General features: G+C 49.6%; 13 protein-coding genes across 13 annotated transcripts; 6 read left to right on the top strand and 7 right to left on the bottom strand.

Annotated features, from left to right (window-relative positions):
- Positions 1 to 763: 763 nt before the first annotated feature.
- On the bottom strand, positions 764 to 1495 carry derA (putative ER-associated proteolytic system protein Der1; the record flags this gene model as incomplete). The annotated part of the gene is made up of 1 exon (XM_057229410.1): positions 764 to 1495. One exon carries the CDS (start codon positions 1493 to 1495, stop codon positions 764 to 766), a length of 732 nt encoding a protein of 243 aa, XP_057084500.1.
- Positions 1496 to 1987: 492 nt separating this feature from the next.
- Positions 1988 to 2619, top strand: N7447_005147 (histone H3 family protein; the record flags this gene model as incomplete). The annotated part of the gene is made up of 2 exons (XM_057229409.1): positions 1988 to 2159; positions 2273 to 2619. 2 exons carry the CDS (start codon positions 1988 to 1990, stop codon positions 2617 to 2619), a joined length of 519 nt encoding a protein of 172 aa, XP_057084499.1.
- Positions 2620 to 3215: 596 nt separating this feature from the next.
- Positions 3216 to 6293, bottom strand: N7447_005146 (uncharacterized protein; the record flags this gene model as incomplete). The annotated part of the gene is made up of 5 exons (XM_057229408.1): positions 3216 to 4710; positions 4759 to 4874; positions 4928 to 4945; positions 4999 to 5109; positions 5169 to 6293. 5 exons carry the CDS (start codon positions 6291 to 6293, stop codon positions 3216 to 3218), a joined length of 2865 nt encoding a protein of 954 aa, XP_057084498.1.
- A 545-nt stretch (positions 6294 to 6838) lies between these two features.
- On the bottom strand, positions 6839 to 8005 carry N7447_005145 (uncharacterized protein; the record flags this gene model as incomplete). The annotated part of the gene is made up of 1 exon (XM_057229407.1): positions 6839 to 8005. The coding sequence occupies one exon, from the start codon at positions 8003 to 8005 to the stop codon at positions 6839 to 6841; it is 1167 nt and encodes a 388-aa protein (XP_057084497.1).
- A 1078-nt stretch (positions 8006 to 9083) lies between these two features.
- N7447_005144 (putative hydrolase, alpha/beta fold family) lies at positions 9084 to 10816 on the top strand (the record flags this gene model as incomplete). The annotated part of the gene is made up of 6 exons (XM_057229406.1): positions 9084 to 9860; positions 9916 to 10076; positions 10133 to 10213; positions 10268 to 10391; positions 10445 to 10573; positions 10631 to 10816. 6 exons carry the CDS (start codon positions 9084 to 9086, stop codon positions 10814 to 10816), a joined length of 1458 nt encoding a protein of 485 aa, XP_057084496.1.
- Positions 10817 to 11047: 231 nt separating this feature from the next.
- Positions 11048 to 11708, bottom strand: loc1 (the record flags this gene model as incomplete). The annotated part of the gene is made up of 2 exons (XM_057229405.1): positions 11048 to 11329; positions 11403 to 11708. 2 exons carry the CDS (start codon positions 11706 to 11708, stop codon positions 11048 to 11050), a joined length of 588 nt encoding a protein of 195 aa, XP_057084495.1.
- Positions 11709 to 11800: 92 nt separating this feature from the next.
- On the top strand, positions 11801 to 12066 carry N7447_005142 (uncharacterized protein; the record flags this gene model as incomplete). The annotated part of the gene is made up of 2 exons (XM_057229404.1): positions 11801 to 11917; positions 11959 to 12066. 2 exons carry the CDS (start codon positions 11801 to 11803, stop codon positions 12064 to 12066), a joined length of 225 nt encoding a protein of 74 aa, XP_057084494.1.
- A 7-nt stretch (positions 12067 to 12073) lies between these two features.
- N7447_005141 (NADH dehydrogenase [ubiquinone] 1 alpha subcomplex subunit 6) lies at positions 12074 to 13089 on the top strand. Its single transcript, XM_057229403.1, has 4 exons — positions 12074 to 12152; positions 12259 to 12320; positions 12495 to 12641; positions 12819 to 13089. Exons 1-4 carry the CDS (start codon positions 12110 to 12112, stop codon positions 12936 to 12938), a joined length of 372 nt encoding a protein of 123 aa, XP_057084493.1. The 5' UTR covers positions 12074 to 12109; the 3' UTR covers positions 12939 to 13089.
- A 184-nt stretch (positions 13090 to 13273) lies between these two features.
- N7447_005140 (DNA-directed RNA polymerase core subunit RPC19) lies at positions 13274 to 14006 on the bottom strand (the record flags this gene model as incomplete). Its single annotated transcript, XM_057229402.1, has 4 exons — positions 13274 to 13453; positions 13525 to 13601; positions 13722 to 13813; positions 13893 to 14006. 4 exons carry the CDS (start codon positions 14004 to 14006, stop codon positions 13320 to 13322), a joined length of 417 nt encoding a protein of 138 aa, XP_057084492.1. The 3' UTR covers positions 13274 to 13319.
- A 2051-nt stretch (positions 14007 to 16057) lies between these two features.
- Positions 16058 to 17502, top strand: N7447_005139 (uncharacterized protein; the record flags this gene model as incomplete). Its single annotated transcript, XM_057229401.1, has 2 exons — positions 16058 to 16257; positions 16311 to 17502. 2 exons carry the CDS (start codon positions 16058 to 16060, stop codon positions 17500 to 17502), a joined length of 1392 nt encoding a protein of 463 aa, XP_057084491.1.
- A 737-nt stretch (positions 17503 to 18239) lies between these two features.
- On the bottom strand, positions 18240 to 19331 carry rrp36 (putative pre-rRNA processing protein; the record flags this gene model as incomplete). Its single annotated transcript, XM_057229400.1, has 2 exons — positions 18240 to 19145; positions 19197 to 19331. The coding sequence occupies 2 exons, from the start codon at positions 19329 to 19331 to the stop codon at positions 18240 to 18242; spliced, it is 1041 nt and encodes a 346-aa protein (XP_057084490.1).
- Positions 19332 to 19861: 530 nt separating this feature from the next.
- Positions 19862 to 22171, top strand: N7447_005137 (NIF domain protein; the record flags this gene model as incomplete). The annotated part of the gene is made up of 1 exon (XM_057229399.1): positions 19862 to 22171. The coding sequence occupies one exon, from the start codon at positions 19862 to 19864 to the stop codon at positions 22169 to 22171; it is 2310 nt and encodes a 769-aa protein (XP_057084489.1).
- A 1201-nt stretch (positions 22172 to 23372) lies between these two features.
- Positions 23373 to 23552, bottom strand: N7447_005136 (uncharacterized protein; the record flags this gene model as incomplete). Its single annotated transcript, XM_057229398.1, has 1 exon — positions 23373 to 23552. The coding sequence occupies one exon, from the start codon at positions 23550 to 23552 to the stop codon at positions 23373 to 23375; it is 180 nt and encodes a 59-aa protein (XP_057084488.1).
- Positions 23553 to 23564: the final 12 nt, after the last annotated feature.

Raw genomic sequence — 23564 nt, 5'->3', positions numbered from 1 at the left:
AGTGGTCGGTTAATGCGTGCCACACGGTCTTGTTCTACTTTATTTTTAAAGCATGTGGTGTTCAGTTTACTTTAAGGGACAGAGCGAACTCAAATGCTCGTACTCGGCAATCGTACTTGAGTACTTGGCACTGGAGGTCATGGCGAGGGGTTGATACATATCGTCATAGGGTCTGCGTCTGCATGCACCTCTAAGGGGTATAGCTATAAAATAAAAAGTAATTCGGGTATCTATGGCTATTCCAATGTCAAACATATGCACGCTCTTGTAAACAAAAAAAAGAAGAAAACGAGTCCTGATCCTTGCTTCTACATTGAGCGGACTGGGCTAATGGGCAACGTCCCACATCATCAGATAAAAGGAGTTGCTCCGGACAGACCTCTCGGCAGTCTCCGTCATACCATCTTTTGACACAGCTCTAAAGTGACCAGTTTCCATGGCTAACCAGTATTGCATGCAGACCTCGCCGAATAATGTCGAATGCTCTCATGCGGTGTGAGTGAGAAAAAAGCGCCACCAAGAGAACTCGCTGAGGTTCAGCTTGCCCCCTCCCGTGCACAGCTCACAGTTTTGATATCAATGGCCCAAAGCCAGTTTTGAGCAGAGTCCAAGGCCAGAATCGAACCCATTGCGCCCTCGGCTCTACTTATACCAGTGAGATCTGTCTTTGAATGCGATCTAGTTTTCAATTTCCGTTCGATGCACAAGGAACCTCGAGATTTCGTCCCCGAAAAGCGACGCTTGGTCAATAAAAAGAGATGGCTTATCGAACCTCGGGCGCCGCAGCCACAAACTCGCGGTCAACTGTCGCACGCTCATTGGGTCCAGGCGCGGATTCGAACAGACGCCGCCACCAGCGAGGTGGGTCAAACGGACGGTGGCCATCGTGCAGGGGCGGGTAGACATCGTTGAAGAAGTACCAGATATGACCGACGACAACACCGAGCATCTCATCCTTCGGCACGATCTTATGTACAATCACACTGAATCCCATCAGTACCCAGGGCAGATAAGGAGCAGTGAAGACCAGCAGTCCCAATAAACTGAGACGGGTGTCTGGGTTGCGCCGGGCCCAGATGTAGACCAGGCTAGATGAAAGCGCGCTTCCCAGAAAGGGTATTGAGAGGAAAGGTGAGATGATGAGGAGAGATGTCATAGCGTAGAAGATCAGCCATGCGAAGTGGGCTGGAGAACGGCCGGAGGTTTCTTCCAGAAGGCGGGAGTAGCGCTGCAGGAAGAAGACATGGAATAATAAGTCGAGATTGAGGGGCCCGAAATAGAGGAATGTCGTGAGTAGTCGCCAGTACTGCGATTTGACATAGACGGAGCGGAAGCTGTAAAACAGCTGGAATGGGGTCACTATATGGCACTGCACCAAGACTGAAGTTGCGACGGTGGCTACCGTCCACCACCGGGTGACGGGTGGCATCTCATAGAACCATTGTTCGAGAGGAAACTGGCCTGGCTGCCCATTGTTCTCCCAAAAAGCGGCCATGATGTATGGTGGTTGTGGCTTCTGGGGACAGAAATCAGAAAGAAGCTGGAGCCAGGGCAGATGATCAGCACGAGCACTGAGAGCTCTCTAAAGTGCCTCTGGGGTATATCCAACGTATGACGGAGATAAGACCAGGTAGGCCAGTTTATCGTCACGTGTTAAAACACGAGACGCGTTGCTACGTAAGAAATCACGGGGGCTGGGTCGCCAAGGCCCGAATAGTTCATATTGACAGCTCCCCCAGCCTTCCCTTCGCAACAAAGACTGTCTAATTATTAGCAGATACGACTTGTAATCCTAATCCCTTCAGTTGAACCTCGTGTGCAAGTCTAAGCCTCAACACTCGGACACGGTTCCTGCAAGGGGCAATCTCGACACAAACGCGGCAATCCGCAGAACGCTGGTTGCTAGGCGATAGACCTCCCAATTGATCGCTTTCCAGCACCCCACTACCAAAAAAAAAACCACGCACCGCGTTTCTCCTCTACCACAATGCCACCCAAGGGAGCCCGCAAGACAGCACCAGGCAGTGCACAAAAAGGCAAAGCGCGCAAAACAGCCGCTGCGCCCGCCGCTGCTCCCGCAGATGGAGATGGCACACCAACGAAAGCACGCAAAACAAATGCAGGAAACAAAGTTGCAAAGACCACCGCCAACGTCCAACGTACGTTCAACCCTCCACCTACCACCACAACGAGCGCCCTAAATTGCTCTACTTGCGCAATTCTGCAACCAATCCCCCACAAATTCAATCACCCCATTCTAACAATCCCCTAGCCGGAGACCCAACCCCCACAGGCCATCGCCGCCGCTACAAGCCCGGCACCGTCGCTTTAAAAGAAATTCGCCGCTACCAACGCTCTTATGACCTTCTCATCGCTAAATTGCCCTTTGCGCGCTTAGTCCGCGAAGTCGCGCTCGATCTCCTCCCCGCCGACGTCGGCGCCGAGCTGCGCTGGCAGTCGTTCGCTATCCAAGCTCTGCAAGAGGCCGCTGAAGCTTTCCTTGTTCATCTCTTCGAGGATACGAATTTGTGCGCACTGCATGCGAAACGCGTTACGATTATGCAGAAGGATATCCAGCTTGCGCGGAGAATTCGCGGAGTCTGGGCTGGGCTGGGCTGAGCTGTTCTATTGACTGTCTCGATTTTGGCGGCTTTTTTTCGAGTTTAATATTAATTTCGCGGTGTGGTGACTCTACTCTCTGGATGGGGAGAGGAGCGTCAAGGACATTGCTGGCGTATTATGGGCATGGAGTTGTCCTTTCGTTTTATTCTGTTGCCTCCAGCTTCTGCTGGTGGAGCTTGTGTCTGCGACTGCAGGCTGGTTTATACCATGGTGTTTGTACATTACGCATGGATGTCGGGTGTTCATGTTCTTCTTTATAGGGAGCGAAGCAATTCATGATCTTCCTAAGGTGTGGTATACACGCCCTGCGCTGAATCCTATCAGTGTTTTCAACTCAACAATACCTACAAATATATCGGGAAACTTATGTGTTTAGGGTATCAGAAAGGTATTTCTTGATTCGCCAATAACATCAATTACCGGCTCGCATCCCTGTCAACAATAACTGCAGAAAATATCAAACGCCTCCCCGGGTAGCCATCAAATGGTATCGTAAAGCGCCTCCCTAGGAACAATTCTGAATCAAACGCCAAAGGGAAAGACGTTAAGAAAACAAATCGGTATATCATGTTCATAACAATAGACGAAAGCAATCAGGCCGAACGTCTCAGACGAGGGGGAAGACCCGAGACCAAGCGTTGGCCTTCTTCGCGGACGCTCTGCGCTTCCTCGCCCTTGCCCTGTCGCTCCAGAGTCTCAGCCAACATGTCGTCGGTGACGCTCGCCCACATACGGTCATTGGCTCGTTTGGCCATTGCGCGGCCGGCCCGAGCGCTTTTCTCGGCTTGCTCACCGACCACACCGCGGAAGTACTTCCAGCTCATGAATGTTAGGGTCATGCAGGTGATTTGGCTGTTGCTGATTGCGGTGGCAGACTGCAGAGCTTGCTGGAGGTATTGTTTTGTTTGGATGGTTGACTCGGAGTGAACAGTTGCGCAGACTAGGAAGTAGGCAGCTTGGATGTACTTGTTTGGACTGCTTTGGCAAAAGGGTTCGAGGGTTGCTAGAACGGCGCTGAGCATCGAGTGTGACGGGTGACCTGGATCACGGAGGATCAGGACTGTGTTGAGACCGGCGAGGATGCGCGTATCACGACAGGGGTCATTGCGTCCTGTCTTGCTGGTAGCCGGGTCTAGTGACAGAATTGGTGATTGGAATATGGTTAGCGCGGCCTTGAGATCACCAGTTGCCTGTGCGATGGTGCCGGCGGCATATTCCATCAGACATTCGATGGTGTCCAGAAGGTTGGAACCAAGCTCTTGGAAGACTTGTCGAAGGTCGTTGAGAGTCTGGCTGGCAAGATCCCAATCGGTTCGGGCGCAAGCCAGGAAGACTCGTTGAAGGAGAAGGTTGCAGTAAAGGGACTGGCGCCACCGAACCCGACGGTTGGCGTTGGCCATGGATTCTGAAATTTCTTGGGGGGCCTTGAAATTGCCTTGAACCATTCGAAGCCCTTCCTCGAGATATTTCTCTGCTTTCCGGCCATCGTATGAGTTCTTGGCACTGAGTGTGATCGAGCTTAAGAAATAACAAAGCGCATAAAGATCGTGCTGAGGAAGCCAGTTGAAGCTTAACAGCAATGTGCCATTATGAACCTGCAAGATGTCACCTGTGTCGATGGACGACGGCCCAGCGGATTTACCGTTGAGAGGGACCGAAAATGACCCATCGGGACGCCAGTTGCTGTCGCTAAGGGTTTCATCCATCAAAGCCTGCATTACCTTCAACTTCTGCCCAGACTGGTTGACGTCGTACTCTAGAATACTGCAGCAGATATCGACCATCTGAATCAAGGTTGTAAGTTGAGGTATATGGCGAAGTTCATCATTCAGCTGATGGCTTCGTGCGGCTGCTACGGCACGCTGCGCCTGTTCGATAGAATCGGAATTTGTCGCTTGTTGTAAGTGTGCAAGTGATTCAATCACAGCCGCCATTGCTGAAACGGCCTTGTCCCCGTTACGACTAGCCATGGCAGTGATTTTGTGAAGATGCTGTAACGCTTGCACGGAGTCTTGGTGTGACGGAGATGATAACGAGAGTGATACTCGAAGGAAACGAAATGCGTACTCCCATGCGGCATGGCGGTACCTATTGTTATTAGTATCCCATAGTCAAAGAGAGTGCAATGACACATACGCTTCCACATCCTGAATCATCCCATCGACCGCTTTTAGGGAAGCTTTAGGGTTAGTCTTGTGGAGCATTCGTGCCAAGAGGTGCTGCATGCTGTATTTCAAGTCCAGCATACGGTTCTATAACAGTTAGAGATCAGAACAAATTCGCTATCAAGTTGCAGTTGACTAACTCGTTCACATAGATCGATCTGCTCAAAGTTAGTGACTATTTCTGGGACAGACGAGGGAGAAAAATACACACCCCTTTACTCAACGCTGTTTCCGCTTCGATGTCATTATCTGTCTCCTCGAACAATGTACGCGCATAGCGAAGTCTAACAAGAGCTTCTTTGCGAGGTTGCAATCGCCAGTTCTATCATATCATTTGCTTAGCATGGGCACAAAATTTCTCCAATAGAGCAGTTCACCAACCTTCAAGACAGCCTCCAAACAGCCCAATCCGGTAGCAACCAGCTTATAATATTCCTCAATGTCCGTCTCACGAGTGGTCAAAGAGGTCGTCGTTCCACGAGCATGAGCAGCATTTAGATATTCATCGGCCAAGGACAACAGCAAAACCTGATAGTCGACTGGAGGCTTCGTAGACTTGGCAGGCGTGGGCTTCCCATGCTTTTCGACATTTGGTGGAGTCGGCTGTCCCTTCTTTTCAATATGCTGTGGTTGAGATTGCTTTTGCGGAGTCTGGGCTTGAATTCTTGCTTGAACCGCTGGAGAACGAGCCGGGATCATGACTTGCGGAGTCGCATGTGTCACCGGCGGAGGAGCAGGAGCAGGCTGGGGTCGTTTCGGCGTCGCAATAGGTGTGGAAAGTATTTTCTGAGACTCTACTCTTGGAGAGATCTTGGATGGCACGGGTTCAGATTTAATGACAGGGTGTGTTTGTGGCGTATGGATATTGATTTGTCCTTGGTTGCTTTGGGTGTTTGGTTTAGGAGGCGGGGCAGAAGCAACATGAACAGGTATGGCTGACGGCGGAGCTGGCAAGGCAGCCGGTGGTATTTTGGACGGACTAGCATTCTGGATGAAAGGTGGCTCGCCATATTGAGGAGAGAGTTGAGCGTATCGGGATCGCGGAGCAGTAGGCAGAGGTTGTTGTACAAACAGTTGAGCCGGGTTGACAAACTGATGTTGCAGCTCTTCTTGTTGGATTTGAGGCTGAGGCGGAGGCGGAGGCGGGGGAGGAGGCGGCTGAGGCGGAGGGGGGGAATGTAGTTGAGGATGAAGCTGCTGTGGTCCTGGCTGTGGCCGTCGTTGGAGAGATTGTTGTGGTAATTGCTGCGGCTGCTGTGGGGGAGTTTGCGGAGGAGGACGCGTCTGTTGCTGCTGTGACTGCGGCTGTGAAGTATACGTCGATGGGTATGAAGGATATGGCATCATGGCCGAAGGATACATTGCTGGCTTGCCATAGCCATCGTATGGGGGCGGCGGAGCACTGGCATTATTGTACAGTATCTGCGGGGGGATTTGCCCGTGTTGATACTGCGGCGGTGGTAAATAATGCGGGTATTGACCGGGACCGGGTGGTGGGAAGCTCATCGCCCCGACAAACAGACAATATTCGTATAAATCGAGTATGAAGTCGAACGCGCGAGATAGTGAGCGTAGATCGTGTCGGTCCGGATAAACCCAGGGCGGTCAGCTGATAAGGGATCTTGCGATTACGCGACTCTGCTCCATCGAGGTATATCTAGACTTCTCTAGATCTGAAAAATTATGAAACAGTCGTCTTTGACGATTTGCAGTTTTATTTTGGGTCGTATTCTTGGTCAACGGGATTGGATAAGACGAAAAAGATACCCAAAGGACTCACACAAAGGACCTTGCAAAAAATGTCCAAGGAAGAGTCACTAAGGTAGCCGTCACTTCTTGTCTGAATGATTAAATCTGAATGATTAGATTATTTGAGAATATGCCTAAGTACTTGGTGCTAACCAAAATACTAATCTAACACGCTGAACCAACGCTCACTATACAATATATACTGACGAAACTCGGACACAAGAGAAGAAATGAACCCCAATTGGTCCATCAACTCTTTATGGTCTTGCCCCTAAGGCCTCTCTTGCAGCTGGACAAAATCGTTAAATCGTGTTGATGTATGTGTAAAGTTGGCTGATGGGTTGGTTACCTATTCCAGAATCGATAATTTCCTGTTCTATACTCGGCGCGAATGAGAGCGCTGGATGTTCGCGCACTGTCCAAGGACACAACTCGTTGCAGTTTTCAACACTGATTGACGGTTCGGCTGGATGAATTCGTTGTGCTCCCCAAGCTGGATCAGGAGTTGGACCTGTCCCCCCGAGGTTTCTTTGGGTCGAGAATGAATATGTCGCTCTGCCGGATTTTTCAGAGTGGAATGGTGCTTTTCGTGGACATGTCAAAGTCGTATCGCACGCACTGCAAACGGATATACGCTTGCAGGACGAGCAGAAAGAGTCAAAGAGGCGACATATAGTGGTTTGGTGAACGCCGGAGAGCCACAAGTCGACCGATCGATGTGCACACCCGAAGCGTGGTGTGATATAATCTTCCTTGCCAACTTGGCCCGATTCGGTGGTGAGCTGATATTCCGTGCAAAGAACCAGCTGGTTGTCGGCATTGATTTCTGGAAACAAAGATGTCTTCAGTTCGGTTGGGCCATACTGCTCGGTACATGTATGCCAGCAGTAGCGGTCGTCAACAGCGTCCCCGAATTCTGATTTCAAGGCTTGAATCGTCACCTGCCGCACTCGAACATGATCTGCGAGATCAAGTTTGTCTCGGAAAGTTAATTTCTTGCATGGGCACAGATCGACAACCCCTGCTAACTCTCCAACATTGCATGTTCGATTCTCTGGCTTCCGTCTCAACTCTCTAGATGAGAATGCGGCTCGGGGGTGGAGTTTCAAACATTTGGAGCATAGTTTCCAGCTGGAGTTTTCCAACACATTGAGAAATGCCCACCGGGGTGTGACAAAGTTATGTCCATTGCGATAATGGTGGAAAAGCGGCGCAAAGTCGCGACTGAATCGAAGGGATTTCGAGAGCAGGATCTCCCCGGAGATTGCGAACATGCGCTTGTTGGTCAGCGCAAGCGCAGCCTCCGGCAGCACTGTCAGATGAGATATGATCTCCAGCAACAGCTCGGTGGGTAATTCCATTAGGTAGCAACGGCCACCCTCTTGCTTCCTCACTCGTTTTGGGGACCAGGGTCTCATTTTGATCATGGTCTTAAACTTCTCTGTAGCACGGTATAGACGATCGGACATGTCGGAAGGAAAGTCTCTTATTAAAGTCATAGGCGCCAGGCTGGTCTTTTTATTTAGATCGAAGGTCGTTTAAAGATGTGTTATGACCAGACCTCATGAGAGATTTGTGAATCAACAAGATAGGTAGTGGCGTTTCGACGGAGCTATCATGTTGCAGAGATCAAACGCATCTCGTGACAAAACAGACATCACCTTTAAGGGAAAAAAGAAAAAAGATATGGATCCGTTGACCTTGAAATAGTCTACTGGAAGATAAAGACGCACGGAAACGGACCATGGGACTGGGTCACAAAAGATGGGCGTTAATGCTATCAGTATTACATATAAAGAAGAAGAGGAACTGATCATCGGTGGCTCAGCACGTTCTTTGTCCGATGATCCATATGCAGAACACCGGATACTTCAACCTTTTCTCCCTACATTTATCGTTGGTCGGTTTCGATAAGGACATTGCTATTGTCGGAAAATATGGGGGTTTGTCCCTGTCACTTCACGCCGGAAGTGAATTTAGGGCCTCCGCATGCGGAAAGTAGATTGCCGCATTGAGCATCATAGTATCATCACTTCATATTCGGCGGAATTCTCTCCAAATTTTTGCAACACCAGATAAGGGGGGCCCTTCCTCCATCAAATTTGAAGGACTTTTATGCGCTATGACATTGTCAACTGACTGCGGGCGTATGACAAAAAAGCCAGCATGTTATCAGGTGTGTCCGTGCCCGGCCACCTGGGCAGCCCCAGGAGCCATCATGATCATGACTAAGCCACCCTCGAGGCTCAGATCACCTGACATCTGCATAAGTCTGTGAATCACGTGAAATGGGATAAAGCTGGCTTAGTCACACTGAACCGTGGGCAGAATATGAGCGGAAACTCTAAACATAACTTTTTTTTTGCCGAGGTCTAGTCTGATATCAATAAATGGTGGTCTGCATCCTTGGATCAGGGATTTGGGATTTCTGCATACTTTTCAAGCCGGTTTTTTTCTTCTTATCAAGAGCATATAAAAGTTGAATGACCTCTAGGATATCGATTTGTCCATTTGCTCGATTTCAGCGCTTAGTGTTTATAAACCCTCATGCTCGATCTCATCCCAACGCTTCTGAATTCAATCCCCCTATCAGTCCTCTTATCGGGGCTGATCGCCATGGGTTTGATTTCATGGCTTCGTCCGAAGGGACGCATAGCTTTTCATCATGCCAAAGACAATAATTTGACGTTGACCAAAGTTTCCGGCGCCGCAAGTGCTAAAGAACAAATCACGTTCGTGGATGTCTGTCGGTCTGCCACGCCAGAAACATGCAACCTGAACCCATTTTTGTTCAATGGGCACCTACAGACATGCTGGACCACTATGAAACACGACAACGTTCCTGTTTACTACAAACGTAAAATGTTCGAGTCCGATAGCCCTGCATTTACGGGTCATTATGCCATGGATTTCGTGGTTGCACCGTACGACGTTCCTCAAGACCCGGAGCTTATCGATCAAGCGAGAAAGTATACCCAAAAGTCTGGTATGCCGCCACGCACATCCTTTTTCACTCAGGATGAATTTGCTGTGTTGCCCTCAGATGACACCAAGCCCATGCTTGTGCTTCTTCACGGTCTGAGTGGTGGCTCCCATGAAGTATACTTACGGGAAGTCCTGGCACCACTCGTGAAAGATGGCGCTTGGGAAGCATGTGTTGTCAATTCTAGAGGATGTGCACAGACAAACATCAGTACCGGTGTTCTCTACAATGCTCGAGCTACCTGGGATGTTCGCCAATCGGTGAAGTGGCTCAGGAAGCAGTTCCCCAATCGCCCTCTTTTCGGAATCGGCTTCTCACTCGGTGCCAACATCCTCACTAATGTATGACCCCCTGGCAAAACTGATTGTCTGCACTCCCCACTGACAAACTGTGTAGTATCTGGGAGAGGAAGGTGACGCCTGTGAATTGAAGGCAGCTGTGATTTGTGCGAGCCCGTGGAACTTGGATGTTAGCTCTATGGTGTTGCAAAGCACCTGGATTGGCAAGGAAGTATATAGTAGAACCATGGGGACAAGCATGAAGAAGCTCTTTGAGGCGTGAGTGCCAGTCTGTTCAGCTGATGTGAAAAGCTAACTAACCACATGGAAAACAGACATGTTGACCAAGTCTCTAAAAACCCTCGCATCGATGTTGATGCGATAAGAAACATTACCTACCTTCATGAGTTCGACCGGTAAGAAGAGTTCATTCTGCATCTCAAAATGAATTTGGTTCTAACATGAAACAGAGCTCTGCAATGCCCAACTTGGGGCTACCCAACCGAAGGAGCGTATTACCGTGATGCCACTTCTACCGATTCCATGCTTGCTATCAGGATTCCTTTCCTTAGCATTCAAGCAGAGGATGATCCTGTAAGTTATGAAGTCTATCATGCTAACCGTGAACACATCGCTGACTTTATTAGATCGCTTGCTGGGAGGCTCTGCCCTACCAGGAAATGACCCAAACGCCATATGGAGTCATGTTGACTACATCGTGGGGTGGCCATCTCGGCTGGTTCGAGCTTGGAGGGTCCAGGTGGTTTGTCAAGCCGGTATGTTGCAATGGACCATGAGTATCGAAATGAACTTCATACTAACCTTTCCTTCAGGTGGTAAACTTCTTGAACACAATGGCAAACGAAATCGATACTAATATCCCTGGTGTTGTCGAACACCCTGAAAGACTCCCTGGAAATATTGCCAGCCACGATGGGGACAACAAAGAACCCGACCTGGCACCTAAGCCTGAGTTCGTCTCGATGCGACGCAAACTCGCGCTGCCTTTGGGGCTGTAATTGGCAGCCCCTCAAAACATTGACTCCTCCCAACCCACTGCTACAAAGACCGTGTTCGAAAGCGACCTGTCATTCATGGTTTACAATGGGGGAACCACAGCATGGACGGTGTTTTTGCAAAATGATGTTTCTGTTCCGATAGACATAGATTGATAAATAGGTGAAAACGCCGAACCCCGACATCTAAGTACATAATCAAAGTATAGACACAATTCTTCAGACTTTTTTTTTTCAAGCAAATGCAACGGTCTTCTTCTTTGATCGCCCGGGCTTTGAGATACTATCCTTGATACTCGTCGCCTCCGTGGCCTTGTCGCCACGACCGCCCTTCTTCTTTTGCCGGATGGAATCCTTGACGTCGTCGAACTTGTTCTTCCTCTCCTTCATGCGAGCCTCGGCCTCGGCTCTCTTTGCCTCGCGGATCTCTTCTAATTGACGTGCCTTCATCATCTTGGACTCGATCTGGCCTTCCTTTTCAGCGTTGACCATGGCGAGAATTGTCATCATGCCCTCCTGTAGGTGATATATTAGTATTAGACTTTCATAGAGTATAACCAATAAAACAGAGCATAAGAGGCAAACGTACCGCATCATCGACAAAAGTCTTGCCCTTCTTCTTGCCCTTGGGCTTGATGACTCCGACGGGTGTAATTTGGTTCAACTCGGGTAGATCCAGCTCCTTCTCGGTGTACACTCTCTTCTTCTTTTTCTTCAAGCTTTCTTGGACAGTGCGGGGCTTGGTCTTCTGTTCCTTGGCCGGGGGACGCTTGGGACCATCCTTCGATTTGCTGACACGCGAAGCAGACGAGAGGCTGGAAGACTTGCCGCCCTTTGCACCTCCCTTTGCGGCACCCTTTGCACCTCCAACGTTAGGACCTTTGCTAGGAGCCATTTCGCAGTGTTTGAAGAATTGAATGGTTGATTGAGTTGAGGCGAGGCGGACTGAGAGTGGAAGGAAGGCAAAGATTAATAGGTTGGCGAGAAATGAGTTGTAATTATTTCAACAACCCAAAAATAATCCAATACCTCTGCGACAAAATCAGAGATATCAAAAAATATTCGACGGGAAAAAAACAAGAGCAGAGAAACGTCGCGCAGACGGTCCCATAATCCCCAAATTCGCAAAGATTTTTTTTGAAAAGGCAGGCGGTGAGCCTGGTTCATTCCACCACCAACCTCAGATCGAAACCTCCACCCTCATAGCTCAGGAACCCACGTTCAATTCCCCTCCGTCTCTCTGCACCCAGTGATTGAACTGCACTGGATTGAGTGGGCTCTTAAATCTCTTCCAATATGACTATCAACCCTACCTACCTGGCGCAGCGCACGCGCTCCTGTACGTCCCTTCCACGCCCGATGCGTTCCGCCGTCCACCTGGCGGGATCGTCAATGGAGTCTATCCCACCCGCGAAAAGGTGCTAATATATCTGTTTGTCTTCTAGCTGTCAACTGGGGCGATGCGAAATACCGAGTCCTGAAGTCGTACCGTGAATGGCTCCGCGCGGTCAGTCTACCCCGAGATCCCAGGCCGATACACCTTCTCCCTTGTTACGCTCCTTTCCTCTGTTCCAGGTGGATATCGCAGGAGCAGATTGATTAGTGGCTGTTTTTCTATGGCTCAAAAGGCCACATTTTGACCCCGCAATGGACTCAACTAACATGATATCACCGAATACAGTCCCCGGAGATCCAGACCATGTACTCCCTGGGCATGCCCGTGTCCGCCATCCGCACCAAAATCCGCCAGGAGTTCGAGAAGCACCGATACGTCAGCCAATTGAACGTCGTGGATGTGCTTTTGTACCAGAGCCACGCCGAGTTCCAGGTTAGTCCAGGTCCACCTTTCTATCCCGGGATATATAATACGTCTATGCCTGTTCGCCATACGAATTCTTTCAAAGAGACAATTATGAGCAGCAAAAGTTGCTTGTCCTTTGTCTTTCTTTGATCATTATCGCAGCCCGCAATTCCAGTATCAAATACTGACATCATTCCAATGCAGGAAACCCTTAACTACTGGAAGCAGCTTTCTCACGTTATGAAGTACTTCCGCCCAGAAGAAGATCCTGGCGCGCGCCTACCCCGCAACTTCGTCTCTGGTTTCCTCGAGGGCCGCAATTAAAACCCTCTTTCTGCTTCTTTCTCTCTCATTTCCTATCTTCTTCATCTCGTTTCTGGTCCGCGATGTGGCAGTTAAAGGAACTGCGCCATCGATAGACATGATGTGTATATATTGTCTGAACAAGCCATTCCATTATCTTATTTCATTTCTATTTAGTTTCTGTATACGCCTAGCTGCAGACTTGAGATGCTGGGCCTAGACAGCACGAACTTGGCAATATCGGTCTCGTAGCGTGCATCACACGAATAACTCTATCTTCAGTATTTCTTATAAATATATATACCAAAGAAACCAAAAGCACTTCTCATGCCCGAGATAGAAAATGTACTTTTCCCTCTACCCGAAACGCCAATTAAATAATACATATGCAAATCAACAACCTCATGCCTCCATACGGTTACCACTCTCCGCATTGAATTGATCACGCGAAGCAGTGAACTTCTCCGTTACGACATCGCACAGGTCCATCAGATCATTGAAGCCCTTCTCCAGAGCCTCGAGAGCAGTAGTGGAATCTGAAGTCAGGCAGTTAGTACATATTCCCACAGTCCGATAGACAAGAAAGTAACAGGATAGCAGGACATACCGGTAGTCTGGATGCGGACGTTCATCTTAGGATCCGAGGGGTGGGGGATGGTGTAACCGCAGAACTCAACGGCGGGGCTATTCAAGTTAGTGACGATGTTCTCCAGATGAATTCGAGGATTTGATTCCAAAGCTTGCGGGAAAGAGTCCAGTGCGAGAACTGAATCTATCCTCGCAATCATAGGCATATATACTCACTTCTTCATAATTGCGTACCGCAGCGCATTGCCCATGGTATGGCCTTCGCCTTCGAACTGGAAAGAAGCGGCGGTTTCGGTGGCACCGGGGAGCTGAAAATATAGTATTAGCTTGATGCTTTCTAGGCATATCTAGAGAACAATTCGGATCCTGGGCAGATCTAATACATACCACGACAATCTGTCTCTCTTCGAGGATGGGGTCGTTGGACTGGGGCAGCTCGGCGGGCTGCTCTGCATCGACCATGGACTGGTCCTGGTCTTGGGAGTGGACAGACTCAGGCATTGTGTTGGATTTGGTGAGGGGTGTGAGGTAGGTGATCTGACAAGTTCGACACTACGTCGAAGGCTGTTTGCGTGGATGTGGGAGTTGGGGTGGGTGGGTAGTGGTTGGCTGTTCCGGGATTTGCAAGACAGTTGGTTAATGTCTTTGCTGGCGTTTGGTTTGGAAGCTCGATTGGAGTTTCAGCGTAACAAATTTGCGCGATCTGGATCTCCAAGTCGAAGATTATCACGAAGAAAAAAAGGTGGGTTATCGATAGTCGGGTCTCACCGCCTGCTGTTTTTGTCATCTATAAAATTGAGATATTGTCTTCTGTGAAGGTAAAGGGTGTAAGGATTATTTCTAGAGAGCTTATGAGTATAGGATCTGTATAACGGTGTTGTATGTGTATCCTTGAGTGTTAAGAAAGTCCTTCAGACTAGGTATGGATCACTATAGCCTATGGCTGCAACCATTGCCTATGTACCAATTCACTACATATGCACATAATAATGTTGGGAATGTGATGCAAGTACAATTTCCCACATATAAAGCCTCTGCTCATGTAAGATTATATACCTCCCACTGCGGTAGTAGAAATGATCTACTCTGCACTCGCCTGTATCCATAGACGGAGTAACTGGTATAAGTTTGATAATTACTAGTATACAAAGTAGTTGTTATAAGGGCATCTCAGATAGATTAAAATTCTGAATAGTCACAGCCCTAAACAGTAAGATAAATCATGAAACAAAGGTAATATCGTTATACTTTAATCCCTATGCCCCCCGGGCCTCTAAGGCTGTTCTGCCTGGGGCCAGGTGGGGGAAATGCAAGCTATTTGTCATCCTTGATGCCCACCTCCAGGGCTGGGCAGTAGGCGTCGGCAATACCTAAGCACAGATGTGATATGCGAGTCTAAGGCACGCACCCATGGTCTGTGCATTTACATGCTCAAAGCCAACAGGAAAAAAGCCAAGTGGGCCATCTCTAATTTCAGTGGTAGATTACATAGGATCTATTGGATGTTAGTGTACCGAGTAACTTACTCCATTCTCCATAATGATTCAAATGTTCTTTTTCGAAATAGAGCAAGCCGTGAAAAGCACTGAATCAAGGGGGGAAATATTCTCAATCAGTTTCAGTTTCAGTTTCAGTTTCAGTGTTATGGCATGGGACAGGTGTTGGTTGGTGCCCCGATGGACTATTTTATGGACGCCACTAGTGGCCCCTTTTGATATAAGCGCCCGCTGCGCCATGTTTGACATATAACGCTGTACGAGAGGATGGAGGTGATGTGACTTAGTTTTTTTTTTCTTTGTGTGCCGAGTCTGTGTTTGGATGTGATTCGATAACTTTGGGGTAATATTATTTTGTTACTGTTATACTAATGTTAGAGAAGGGGGTCCACATATATTCCTGCGAATTATTGATGATCAAGTAAATAACTACAGTAGAAGTAGGTGACATGTGAACTATTAGAGACGGAGAATTATATACAGTATATACTGCATACTTCTACATATATCTCTAGTAAATACTAGTACAGGTAATAAGTGAAAAACAATAAAATGAACGGTGGACCTGGAACTCCCAAAAACACATGTCTCAGATGGCTCCGCTGGGTATCTGGTACTTAACTGGGGTCACCGCTAATGCTCTCTCCCCTCCTTGTACTTGAGACGATCAACGTACTGTGTACATCTTCACTCGGTACACCTTTTTTTTTAAACTTCCCCCTGGATAGCTTGGGCGATCTCTTCTTCCCTTTAATATTTTTTTTTTCTAAGGGCCCAGACTCCCCCCCCCCCTCCTTTGCATTTTCTCGTCCATTTCTCTCGCTTGTTACTCTGGACTGTCACACTGCCGCCTGACGCTTAACCGCCCTTTCTATCTTTTGGAGATTTGGTACTCTCCGACTTGGACATATCAACCGAGAGGCCGATCCCACGTTTCGATCCGCTTTCCGGACCTTGCCCGCCGGATGCCCTTGCATCCTGTGAAGGAGATTTATCAAGTCAATACACAGCTTGATCATTTGCGTGATACCTGGAACTCGAATCGTTGTGTTCACTATGTCCACTGCAGTTGCATCCGCACCGGCCCCCTTGTCATCACCACACCCTACTCGCAACCCCAGCCCGAGAAATCTCCCGGCTTTGGCTCCTCCGAATAACATCCCGTCCAATTTCTCTCCGCCCCGGATGTCCAAAAGTCCCCAGAATGGATCCACGGTACCCGGTTCCCCCGCCGAGAAGAGAGGTCCAGCGTCTCCGTAAGTTGAGAGATTCTGAGAATCGGAGCTCCACAGACTAACATAATCATCAGATCTCAAGGCAGCGGAGGCCCACAGATTACCGTAAAGAAGGAACCGGGATCCTCCCCACGCATACAGAGTCGGCCCCGGCCTCGGAAATTGGACCTTTCGACTAGTCTTCCATCCTCCAGTGGTTTGTCGGTTCGCGCTCCCGGGGGACCTTTGACAGCCTCGATGCAACATGTAGGCCTCGCGTGCCTATCACCTGGCTTCCAAACTCACGATCCGATCATGCGAGAGCAGCTGCAGCGCAGCCTCTCCGTGCGGGATCAGCAGCGGTCGATCATTGAACAGCGCATGCAGAGATCCGCCAAGGATGATGGTCCGGATGGGATTAAGCCTTCCGAGTCGAATTTGATGGGTATGCCCAAGACCGCAAAGCGCCGACCGGCCGGCCTGTCCATCGTCCCTCCATCCGCCTCCCAGTTCGCAAACGAGCGAGTCATCCAATCTGCTCCGCTACACCAGACTTTCACGGGCAGGTACCAGCCACAACCATTGACTCGCCATGTTGTCAACCAGAGTCCGACCTTGGGCTCGACCTCCCACATGCATCAGCTACCGGCAACCCAAACAAACAATCGTCTTCCTCCCCTTTCTGATGTTTTCGGTTCCGATGCGTTGGGTCGCGACCGCGATTCTGGCCTCGCTAATATCCACTTGAACGCATCGAGCAACTCCTCGCAATCCAACAACTTGGCCCCAATGCCCTCCCCTGGTCTGCCGGGTAGCGTGTCCCAAACCCCCAATCGACCGCGCGAATATCACTCAGCCGAAGAAGCCGTGCAAGAGATGTCCGGGGGACGGGAGGAACTTCTGCCTCGCATTGTCCACTATGGAGGTCATCAACCTCCCACCCCGCCATCCCCACAAATACTTCACGCCGGCCCCAAGACCGCGCCTCTTGCCCCAGAACCCCAAGCGCCCCACGGTCCGCCTCCTGCCTCCTTTGGTATGTTCGCCCCGTCCGATGTTACGGCACGTCGTCGCCCTCGGAGCGAGTATGAACACGACAACGGAAGTCCGCCGCTGGGTCATGGGCCCGACTCCCAACACCGACCCAACCCAGCTTCCATACCCGGTCCACATGCTTCGTTCCCTGGACCTTTCGGCGCAGGAAGAGACTCGCCCGAGACGCAGCGGAGAAAGAAGGATGAATTCCTGGGTCTCTGTGCACGGGCTTGGGATCTGTTTCACTCGTGATACGACATCGCTCTGTTAGTCTCGGAAGCAGTGCCTCTTACGGAGGCCTAGGGTTGGCTGTACCTCGCGAGTTCCAAGTAATGATGGAATTTGCTTGAACCTACTTGCTATCAAATGCCCTACCCAACAGATCATCCCCGATTCCATCATTCATAGCACACATCTGAGGAGTTTGCTGCCTTGGAATGCAAAGACCTTTGATGCTGCAAGTCCCAGGCAATTATTTGGTTCCTTTGGCAAGTCCAACCCCAAATTCAATGCCTGGGCAAATGCGAATGTCCATATTCCCTGACTCATCCTGGACGATCGAGTCGCGAAACCCTTCCTTCCCACAATGATGCTTGCATCAATATTATGTTATCTATGTTACGACAGTATTGACAGGGCACGTTGACACCCTGTAAAATTTTGTGTTCGGGTTCCTTTCTGCATCAAGTTTGCTTTGGGCGTTGGTGGTTCCCTGCTTCGTACTATACCTTTTGAACTTGTTTTTGGGAGATAAAGCATTATGGTAATGAGTTCTCTGCCTCTTACCGGCCTGTTTCGAATGCCTTATTTTCTTCTCTTTACCTTTTGCTATTACCATATTGGCCCTCAGCTCCGACACTGGTAATCCTAATGCATCACACCTCACTATACAATATACCCGTGGACATGTAGATATTCAATATTCATATGCATAATACTATGTGCTCTTCATTCCCAGGTCAACGCCATAATCCAGTACAAAAAAAGGTCTACTCCAATCTCCTCCTCTTCCCACCATTAGGCATACCCCCATCCTCACCACCACCCTCAGCCCCCCTCCTCTCCCAAGGCATCTCCTTTCGCTCCTTAGAAGTCATCTTCTTGCGTCTCCTCTCAAGAGCCTTCGCACGCTCCCGTGATCCCATCTCCTCGTACTTCCGCTCGAGAACCTGCTTCTGCAACTCAGAGTTCTTAAGATAGTACGGGTTGGCCTTCTTACCCTCCCGGATCAACTGCTTCTCACGCTTCTTATGCTCAGCCTGCACCTCCGCCTCACGCTTCTTATTCTGCGCAGACCGCAGCTTATCCTGCGCCCGTCGAATCTCCCCCTTAAGCTTCTCCTTCTGCTGAAGATTCTTCGTCTTCCTCATTTGCTCCTTCAAATCATTCAGCTCAGACGCCCGGTACTCATCCAGGAATGCATACGCTTTCCCGCCATGCGGGTGCTTCCCGACTCCGCTGTGGCCCATGACAGCCGCATCGAAGCGCGGATCCCGGGACCGCGGCGCGGGCGGGAGTTCGACTGCTGTGCGCTTGCGCGTCACGGCACGTTTAGACGATTGTTCCATGGGCGCGTGTTTGGATGATCTGCTTTTCTTTTCTTTGGATTTGGATTTGGCGGCGGCTTCGAGCTTTTGTTCGCGTGCTTCGCGCAGCTTTGTGCGGATTTCATCGACGGTTGAGGGTGTTTCGTCTTTCGGGGTGCGCTTGTTGCGGCTCTTTTCGCGCATTGAGGCTTGCGCTTTGGCGAGTGCGCCGAAGGAAATGTCTGCTAGTGAGGCTTTGAAGTCGTCGCCGTCGTCGTGGTCGGATTCGGATTCTTCTTCTTTTTCTGAGTTGCTGGCTTCGGACTCGGAGGCTGTGCCTGCATCTTCGGAGTAGGAGCCAACGGGCTGCTGGATTGTTTGTTAGGTGTGATTCTAGAGTAAATGTATGGGTTGGCTTACTGATTGGATGGAACCGTTGGATTCGGCATCAGAGCCAGCTTGTGAGCCCTCGTCGGAACCTGATGCCTCTGAGTAGACCTCATCGTCATCTGGCCGAGCTCGGACTCGGCGATTGAGCATATCGGTAATAGCCATTTTGTTGCTGTAGTTGGTAGACCCCGCGGAGGAAGAAGAACTGTCAAAAAGAAAAATATTGCCGCCCAGAGCGGTCAGAGAGATAAGAACTGATTAGATATTTTTCGCGATGCCCCCCGGGGTTGCGAACCTGGAACGCTCTTAGCCAATTTGTATTTGTTTTATAGATGTCCCTGCATTTTCTGCGTCGAGACTTCCCTCGTTTTTCATCCGCAAATTTCTCATTGCATCACTCTCAGCCTCTTCCCAGAGCAGCCAATCAGGTATTGCCTCCACCATTCGCTACGTGGATAGCATGTTCGCCAATTGCTTGATTTATTCTGATTTGTTTTAAACAGCTTCTCGTATTGTCAAACTCTGGCGCTTTGAAACCCCGACTGAGATTCTCTACTTTTCTCTCATCGCGTCCTACGTCCTTCAAGCTGTCTCGCGCAAACAAAAGAACGAAGCGTGCGTCTAACGCCGCGGACTTTGAATACCAGTCGAGTTCGATACCCCAGTATGCCGATTCAGCCTACTATGCAGTGAACATGAAACCTGCACCAACACAGAATGGACGGGGGGGCAACCGGCCGACTCCCTCACACGGCTCTTGGGACCGCAATGCGCCCTCTCGGGATACACATCGGAATGTGGGATATGGGGACTATCCTGTACAAAGCAATCCTCCAACATCGCAGTACACTCCTGCGCCGAATAATAACTCGAACTTTGGGTATCAGATCCCTCAAGCAAATCAAACGCCACAGGCCTATCAATCTCGAGGACACGCTCCTGCCACGCAACAATACAGCCAACCGCAGATGGCTTCGGGACAAGGCCAACAATTTGGCGCCTTTAATACATTACCACAAACCCCAATGGAAATGGATCAAGCTTTCTTCCAAATGACACAGAATATGCCCTGGATGCATCCAGGCTTTGATAGCGGGATCACATTTCCACCCCCATTTCCTCTCCTCCCTTTCGATATGAATACCCCACTACCCTTCCAAAACACCCGACCCATGAGCACGATGGCCGGTGGTGCAAAACAGCGGTTTACTCCTGATGCCCAAAGACAACGATCGCCGACACCGCCAGTCAAAGTTCCGCTTCCAACACTGCAATACATGAATCAAGCATCACTAAAGCCAGAGAAGACAGAAAAGCGACCACTCCTCGTCATTCTCGATCTCAACGGCACCCTCATCTACCGCAAGCTACGCAAATTCCCACCCAAATTTGCCAGACGCACCGGTCTAGATCACTTCCTAGCCACGCTAATCGAAAACTACAAAGTCATGATCTGGTCCAGCTCCCAACCCCCGACTGTAAACGCAGTCTGCGAGCAGCTATTCCCAGATCCCATGCAGGATGCTCTCGTTGCCCTCTGGGGACGCGACAAGTTCGGCCTCACCGCTGGCCAATACAACAAAAAGCTCCAGGTCTACAAGGAACTGCATAAAGTTTGGGCGGAACCAAATATCCAAGGCGCATTCCCAGGCAACGAGCATCTAAGAGACCCCCCTGTCTCATTACCAGGCGCCGAACCGCCACACAAGAACCGCAAGCAAAAGCAGCGCGAGGCTGAGGCTGCAAAGCTCCCCGCGGGCCACCGCTGGGACCAGACGAACACCATCCTCATCGATGATAGCAAGCTCAAGGCTTCCAGCGAACCATTCAATATTCTGGAGATTCCGGAGTTCAACAACGATCCCAATATCGATGAGACGAAGCTCTTCATTAAGGTCCTCAACCGCCTCGATTTTCTCGCCCACCACGACGACGTGAGCAAGGTCCTCCGCGTCTGGAATGAACGCGTAGACAAGGGTGAGGGCAGTATTCTCGACTTGGATATTGGGCTCCATGAGGATTCTGTCGATAACGAGGATGGCGGGATGAGTCTCCTCCCAAAGCAGCCGAATGCCAACTCTAATGGCGCTCCCATGACGTTCAATGATGTGGGGGTTGCCCCTGCTCCTACAAATGCTAAGCCCAAGGTCAAGCAAAATAAGAAGGCCAAGGCTAGAGCAAAAGCGGAAGCTGCCAATAATACAACCACAGCCGCGAACACTGAAACTACAACTCCCGCAGTCACCAGTACTGCAACCACCACAAACCCAAACCCAAAACCCCAGAAAACGGAGGAACAAAAAGCCGAAATCAAATTGTCCCGCAAAGCGCGCAAAAGAGCAAAGAAAGCAGCCCAGAAAGAAGAAACTCGCGCCGCAAATATCGTCCCCGAAGCCAAGACCCATGACATGCCCACGCCGAGCTACAACAATGCAACGAGCAATCAAGTCATCGCCGGTATCGAGCCCAGCATAGACGGTGCCGGGGATGGCTCTCGAAGCGCCAAAAGTCAGAAATCGCTTCGTCGCAAACAAAAGGCCGCCAACAGAAAGGCTCAGATGGAAGCTAATCGCCCCAAGCCTCCTTCTGCGTCTGAGAATGCTGATCCGGTAGAGCCAAGATACAACCTCCGAAAAAGGAGTATTTGTCATCCCGGGTCTAGTGATGAGCATGCTTCTGGAGATGTCCCTGCCTCTACATCTGCTTCTATTTCAGGCTCTGGATATGCCTCCGGTCCCGGGACGGCCTTCGAATCCGCCTCTGCTGCAGCTCACGCCACCAATGCCGCAAACACCGTAACAGGCGGATTATCGCCCGAGTATCTCCCCCCAGACGCGGATATAACTGTTGGTATGGAACTGGATGTGGCCGAGTATGTTCCGCCGGATGTTATGACGGAGTCGAGTGCTAAGCATGACCGATCTCCGTCGCCGGCTTCATCGGCTGGGTCGGGGAATTGGTTGCTTGATCGTCTTGAGGAGGGGCTTGGGATTCGCAAGCCTTGATATGGCTTAGTTGTCGTGGTTGATGCGTGGATTCTGAGCGTTTGGGATCTTTTTGTTTTGTCCTTGGCTTGTTTCATAGATATCCCGCACTGTGTATTGTTGCCTCTTTTTAGAGGTTTTGAATTGATGGTCTATGAGTTGTCTCGGAATACTACATGTAACTACGTCAAGGCATTGCCCCGCCATACCAGTCTCGTTTGTTTATGTAGATCAAAGTAGACTAGTAGGGAAGATTAAATGTAAATAGCAGGTTACTATACATCGTAATACGGTACATGGCCGTTTTGTTCCTATGTCTGCCACTCGAGATATATATACCCGGTTGTTCAGGGAAAAGTCTTTCTGCTATCTATAAAACCGAGAAGGGAGAGAAAATATCTGCAAGGCATATAAACAGGATATCTGAGAAGACCACAGAAAAGACCCTTGAAAAAACATGACGCGGCCGCATAAATGGCCAACTATACTTGTCAATACATTGACATCAACATGAGCCGTTCACATAAAAGTCACAGCAACAATTACCCTCCGGAATTGTGCACACCAGGCTGGTAGACGACAACATACCTAATATCTTTCTGTTTCAAGTTGAGTACAACATGGCTCTCATCATTTCTCACCTTGGCTTTGGCCACCTGACCAGTCCCCATATCCCTCATCGAGACTCTGAATCCACTATAAAGAGAAAACAACCAAAAAGACGAAACTCGAACAAAGGGTGGATGTTGTATGAAGTGTGTACATTCAAGTCAACTAGCAGCTGAACGGATTTACAAATTTTGTGCGATCTGAGGCCCAGGTCTAATTGCCATTGGAGACTAACAAGTTGGCCGACATCTTAGGGCATTGATGCTATCCTTGGAGCTATGACCTCTACACGACCCCTTACTAATTGAGCTTTGAGCCCTAAGCTATACTACGTAAAGTCTATAGACTTTACTTTTTTTTTTTTTGGATATGAACAAGCAAAGCAATATCCTGGGGTATTGATAAGTTTAGCGAATCTCTTCCCCAAAGTATGTATGCCCTTGTGAAGGGGCGCGGGCTGTTTGGTGGCGCCAGTTGCCATTTCTCCACGAAGACTCTATCTCTTTGTTTGGAGATAGATATGAACAAGACGATTCGGACCATGCCAGAAGAGTTAGATAGCCACCATAGTGCTTCCTGTCTGAGGCGAGATAAAGATTCAGAAAGGCCTGTCTCAATGGTGAGGGTTGGCCAGTCGGGAGGGAGCGCGCAGCAACTCGAAACAGGAAAAGTGGTGGACAACGTATCCATCTGGAAGATTGGCCATGATAGAAGACGAGGAAGTGGTACGAGAGACAGGGCCAGGAAGAGAAAGATCTGGGCCTGTAGAGCCTTCAGTTTTTAGAGACGCCATTTTCGAGGTACT

Source organism: Penicillium robsamsonii (assembly GCF_028829455.1).
Source record: "Penicillium robsamsonii strain IBT 29466 chromosome Unknown utg000003l_segment0_segment0, whole genome shotgun sequence".
NCBI lineage: Eukaryota > Fungi > Ascomycota > Eurotiomycetes > Eurotiales > Aspergillaceae > Penicillium > Penicillium robsamsonii.
Note: the sequence above shows the minus strand (reverse complement) of the source record. Positions and strands in the feature narration are given on the sequence as shown.

Bases quoted from the DNA above. Each gene is read 5' to 3' on its own strand.
- N7447_005141 (XM_057229403.1), top strand. From the start codon at position 12,110: ATGACTATCAACCCTACCTACCTGGCGCAGCGCACGCGCTCCT. The intron at 12,153-12,258 runs GTACGTCCCTTC...TTTGTCTTCTAG, and splicing joins GGCGCAGCGCACGCGCTCCT to CTGTCAACTGGGGCGATGCG. The intron at 12,321-12,494 runs GTCAGTCTACCC...CACCGAATACAG, and splicing joins ACCGTGAATGGCTCCGCGCG to TCCCCGGAGATCCAGACCAT.